Genomic DNA, 6,199 nt, shown 5'->3' on the forward strand with positions numbered 1-6,199 from the left:
TGCACTGTGTGGCAGTGATGGTAGGTTAATGGGATGTGTGTACTGTCCTCAGGCTCCCCAGCCTCAGGCCTCAATGCAGCGAGGTCTGTCCAACTCGGCGCGAGGCGTCCTGTCCAACTTCGCCCAGGCCTCCCAGCTGTCAGTGGCCAGCAGCCTCATGGGAATGACTAGTGCCAAGCACTGTGGCAGCGGTGGAGGCAGCAGCGGCAGCAGTAGCAGTAATAGGCTGCACCATGACAGCCGTCGCCAGATCTACAACATCCCAGGTACCTACTGTACACTATAGTCATTTTGTGTTTGTGTCTCATGTTCACCAGGGATATCCCCATTAACTGCTTTGATCCATGTCCAATCTGATACTTATATTTACTAACTTGCTTATTTTTCATGAGCTACTTGATCCAAATACCTGTGATCCTGTTTCACAGTCGATCATCTTTATTTTTACCATTATTGATATGATATATGAAGGAAAGTTTAACTGTTAGAATGTCATTCAGCAAGAGAGAAGACGTCATACTGTTCAAGTTGTCGAAATTATACAGACACTCTGATTGTACAGTGGTGTTACAGAGTGGAACCAATAGTCTTTGGTTGAGTACAGACACACAAACCAGAAAACAGACAGGTTTCATTTAGTTCTGTCGGCCAGAGACAAACATAGTTTGACTTGCATATGCAGTAAAATGCTACACTATAGGCTGTGCTAAAGGAAAACATAGAGTACAGTAAGGGAGGGGCTTTATCTCAGCTGGTACCAGTCCAATAAAGTCCAATACTATGCTGACTCTAGTTTCACCATGTGGTTGACTCTAGTGGCGTTTCCAGTGAAATACCCAGTATAAGGCGGGTCTCCCTTGCTGAAATGCCCCTAATAACTGGATGTTCTCTAATTTTGATCTCCAGTGTACATATGTCCTTAATAATAAAAATAAAACAGGCCTTTACTTTTTTGAATAAAATATATTTTGACCCAGGGCCAACCGTGGACGCCTCAGTGAAATTAGTCAATTAGTCAAGTGAAGACCAGATTATACTGCACGTTCTACCACTATGATATGACATATGATGCACACATGTATTTTTTACTACATTCGTTTGCATTAATCTAAAAGGTGCCATTGCAAAAACTACAAGTACATTTTAAAAAAGGGGTTTTTAATAGGCTGCTGTCTTGCCCATCTATATTTCCTGGATTTAAAATCAATTCAATTAGTAATTGAAGAGCCCTGCCTTACAGTATCCTCTGTCTCTGTCTGTTGTTCCCACAGGGTTAAATATTGCCTATCTGAACCCAGCGGCAGTTGGAGCCCATAAGAGCTCCAGCTTAGCAGACCGGCAGAGAGAGTACCTGTTGGACATGATCCCGCCTCGATCCATATCGCAGTCCATCACTGGACAGAAATGAGCCCCCACAAACCCATCCACCCATCCTGCCCTCCTACCCCATACTGAAGCACTCCCAGATTGACCAACATCCCCTACCCCCAACCCCCCATCCCCCATCGCATGCAGTGCCTGTCCGTGTGCCTACCTTAAACCAACCCATAAAAACCCATCCAGTCGGACAAAGACACTAAACTGTCAGTGCATCTCAAATGTTCTTATTATAGTAAAAATCTTCTCTGTCAGCATTGTTTAACAATTATAATTCCCATTATTATCGCTGTTGGTAGCACTATTATTATTCCTGCAACTACCATTTTTGCTTCAGTTATGATGACTCATTATGCTTTTTTCTTTTCTAAGTGTTTCCCCGCTGTCTCCTTTACTTTGGGCAGTGACAGTGAATCATTGTAGGGTCACTTTAGGCCGCCATCATCTAGGATTTTTTTCTCCACTTAGTTATAAAGCTTAGATGTGACTATTGCTAGTAACAGAAGATCAACAGGGTGCATTCTGGTTGCTATGCAACAAAAGTTTAACAACTCTGAAGTTTTGTAAAAAAAAAAAAAGTGTTAGCTCGCTAACTTGGAGTAATAAAGTGGAAAATACTGATTTGAACAGGGGGCCATTAAACTGAGAGCAGAGCACCCACACTTGTTCATGTTGTCGAAAGGGCCAGTTCCAAGAGCTTTCTTCACACTGGTACGCAGCTTAAGCAGCATTACCAATTTTGAGGAGGCACCCTGCAACCGTCAGAGCTAATGAACTGGAAATGACTGACAAAAGGTGCTGTTCAAAAGAGAATCCTGTGTGATGGAAGTTTAGAAAAGCTTTTCCTTTGCTGCGTGAATCCCACCATTCCCCATCAAGAGGTTGTCATCAGTTCCTACATTTCAGATGTCAGCCTCTCCTGCTCCAGAGTTTAACAGTCCCCAGGTGGATGAAAATGTTAACCACAGACTGTAGTTGTACTGACACAGCTACATCCCTGCTGCACCTTCAGCTGACATGCCAGACGTCTACAAACCAGCCAAGAATCCCAGGGGGGTGATGGTGTCCACTCACAGAGAAGCAAGTTGATTCTCCCTCCCATCTCATTTCCTGCCCATCCCATCCCCCATCCCAGACCTTTGATTATCCAATATGCACAGACTAAACCCTTTTTACCCAGCAGCTCCTCTTGGCATCACATGTTCTTTGAGAAAGTGAAAAGAACTCAAATCTGAAGATGGAGGCATATTTTATGCATCCAAACCACAGATTCTGTACCTAGAAAAAAACTGGGTACCTTTTCTTGTTATATTCGGGTTTTTAGATTGTTTTCTGGTTAACAACCCCCCCTCTTTTGGTTAGTTTATTTGTTTGTGTGTTTGTTCTGCGGCGTCTCCTAATAAATTGGTGGCATACCTGAGAGGTATTATCCTCGGAGACGATAATCATCAGAGCTAAAAACAGAAATTATTGAAATACCTGTATGGATTATGTATAAATACCTAGCTTCAGAGGGAGACAAAAGGATGTGGATTATATCTTTTATGGGAGACACATGCATCAATCATTGTGTGCATGCTCTGCACACAAGTTGCCTCACTCCAGAGGAGCACTTTGCATATTTCCAATTGGAAAAACATTTTTTTAAAAGAAGAAAAGGATTTTACAATTGAGAGTGGCTAAGGTCTGGATGCTAGCAGAGTCAAGGGAGTATTGGGGAGTGCATCAAGTTTGTTGAAGGGATGGTGAATAGTCTTATCCTTTTGTACATTACCAGTGTTGATCTCTGCTAATGTTGAACCTGTTTCCAAACCCTGTGCCAGGTGTGCTGGTGTTAGAGCCAGGCTGTATAAAAGCAGCTGAAGTAGATGTACCAGGGTCAGCACTGGGTTCCATTGACTCACTGTGTGTCCATGTGAATTGTTCTTCACAGATATCGGCTTGGCGCGTGCAGCTACAACATGAACACTCTTCTCTGATTAAAGTGACAGGAAACCAAAAAATGGAATGGAATGTGACTTGATTTTGACTTCAGGCTACGTATATACGTATAGCCACAAACAGACACTTACCTAATAAAGTGTAGGCATTTCAAGCAGTGTTAGGTCAATGTGCAGTATTACTCATGGAACATGGTGACAGAAGGACAGGGCTGTGAGGAAGCAGTCATGAACAGACCATCCAACACATTTCAGTCTGATTAGTCAAATAATTAACGAAGATGGGAAACAGCTTAAAACCTAATCTAGGAAATCTTCTGTATGATTTGGATCAAATACAATGCAAATACCTTTTTAAGATGACACATGGATCCATGCCAACCATCATAGAGAACATCGAGATTGTAGTGTACGGAAACATCATGGCACAGGTTCCTCATTGACATGAGCAACACTGCTGCAGAGGGTTCCAGGTGGCCAACCACATGGCAGCCATGTTTTGTCTTGGGGAACAGCACATGTGCTTCTATCAAAATGTCTATCTCAGTTTCTGTGCAGTTAATGTGTGTGAATGGAACAGTATGTTTGATTACATTACTCTCACTTAGTTCATTCTGGACTCACTCTTTAACTTTGAATCCTCTGAAACCTCAGACAGTACCTGACACAATGTTGTACAAATACCTGCATCAGCTTCAGCGCTACTTTGTGTTTAGTGTAATTTAGCAAAAATGTTAGCATGCTAACATGCTAAACTCAGATGGTAAACATTGTAAGCATTATACAGTAACCTACCTTGTTAATATTGTCATTGTGAGCATGCTGACATCCAGACATTGTGCACTGCTGTGCTAAGTGAAGCCACAGTTAGTGTGGCTGTAGTCTCTTATTATTTGGAGCTCTTTCTGCTGAATGCTGGCGATGCAAAAATATAAACTGAAGCAAAGGGCGCACTCACACTGTCTATTCGTACCCAAGCACGCTACACAGTTAAAGTCTCGTTTGTTGAGTGCAACTGTGCTTACTTGGTTGAGAGAGTAAGACTTTTGTAAAGCCCGGATGCACATGTACGGGCACAAACATGTCTATTTATATACGACTGTTCCCCGCAAGACATTTAAAAAGATGCAGTCCAACGGTTCACGGTGGTCTGATGCGGAGGTGGACTGTTAACTGCAGATTTGATCAGATGAAAATATTAAAAAAAACAGTCCGACAAAACTAAAACTTTGAGGGTTGATGACGTGTGAGCAAGAAACATCTGAGCCCATTTCAACTAATGTGAGTGCAAGGGGGCATGGGGGAAAGAGGGAGGGATCATCTGGGCCAAGAGTGCGCCCTATGAAGCAAGATAAGTTAAGCAGGCCATTAAAACCCTTTGTAAAAGTATCTTTTTGTAATGGCTAATAGATTGTAGCTTCTCCCTAAAAATGAAATGTGGAGGGGGGGGGGGTCTATAGCACACTAAAGTGCGTGTTTGGAACTGGCCAGTTTTGTCCATGCCTGTGATTGGCACCGGTCAAGACAGATGGCCGTCCTCCACAGAGCTGGGTCTGTCCGAAGTTCCTGCCTGCTATAGGAAAGGTTTTCGTTGCCACCATACTTTACAGAGGAATTGTTGGGTCTATTGTTACTCTATGACTTATATAAATAAGTCATAGAGTGTGGTCTTTACCTACTCTGTAAAGTGTCCTGAGATAACTTTTGTTATGATTTGACACTATTAATAAAATAAATTTGAATTGAAGTGATTTGAACATAACTACTGTCTGTGCAGCAGAAGAAGCTAGCAGTGTTGAATAAGGCTACATTCACATCAAAGCACTCGTCGCATGGGCTGACCGATAGTTTATCTGGTAGAGCGTGTGCCCCATGTAGGCTATAAAAGCCCTTTAAAATAATCAAATCAGGAATTGCAGTGGTTAGTGCAGGGTTGTACGGCACTGTGGGAGTGTCATTTAAATGGCCCATTTATGTCTCCATTGTGGTCACCACAGAATGACGTCGGGTTGCATTTCTCCAAACGTTCATGCTGTTTTCAACTTTTCAAATTGGCATTTTAACTAAATAACGGTCCTTTGTTGTTAAATGAAGGACAGGTTTTCTCGCTAATGCAGTAGCAGAAAATGTTATAGCTTGAGACTGTCTGGGAGCACAGGCTGTCTTAAAAAAAGAGGAGGACCTCAGTTCTCTCATGAGCTCCTCTTCTCAAGCCAATTTAGGACCTAGTGTTGATGTATACTTCAATAAAACAGTCTTTTCAGGTGTCTCTGATTTTGTAGCCATGACTATATTTAATTACTAAATTGGATGTCTGTGATGGAGCTTCACATGGTTGAGAGATTTGTGGTTTAACTGCACAGCCTCTACATCTGCTGTTAATTGTAATTTTTTGTGTAATTGTTGTCACCGTTACACTGCCAGTGTAGTTTCCCAGCCAGACTGTCAGATGGATGTGTTCTGGTTCATCACGTTATGACGGAATCCAGACCTGCCTGTCATCCCAATGAGCCGATGATAAACAGCCCAGTGAAATGACAGAGTTAGGCCAAGACTATGAAACTACCTACGATTAGATTCAGAGATGTATACAGAAGTTTACACTTGTTAGTTATATTTCAAAAAACAAAACAAAACATGGATTAATGTTCCCGTTGGGACAGTTGAAATTGGATGTAGAGGTATATTTTCATGAGCTCCTAGTTTCCGGGATTTTATTTTTATTGCCACTCAAGATTTGATTTTAGCAATGTTTGTGTCATGCACCTCCCTTTGCTGCCAAGCTAAAATTTAAAAATAAACAAAAACAGCTCCTTTCTCACTCGTGCAGATTCATCAACACACTTTGTATTCGGACTGTAGATTCTTTCTGAAATCTAAAC

At 42.0% G+C, this 6,199-nt stretch overlaps 1 protein-coding gene across 1 annotated transcript in view; it reads left to right on the plus strand.

Annotated features, from left to right (window-relative positions):
* The window catches only part of gatad2b (GATA zinc finger domain containing 2B), a 117,325-nt gene extending 112,726 nt beyond the window's left edge, over window positions 1-4,599 (plus strand). Inside the window, exons 10-11 of the mRNA XM_083925399.1 lie at window positions 53-266; window positions 1,272-4,599. Of these exons, the coding sequence (XP_083781525.1) occupies window positions 53-266; window positions 1,272-1,408 (351 nt within the window). The 3' untranslated portion in view covers window positions 1,409-4,599. The remainder of the gene's footprint in view (window positions 1-52; window positions 267-1,271) is intronic.
* Window positions 4,600-6,199: the final 1,600 nt, after the last annotated feature.

This window comes from Echiichthys vipera (genome assembly GCF_963691815.1).
Source record: "Echiichthys vipera genome assembly, chromosome: 13".
Classification (NCBI taxonomy): domain Eukaryota; kingdom Metazoa; phylum Chordata; class Actinopteri; order Perciformes; family Trachinidae; genus Echiichthys; species Echiichthys vipera.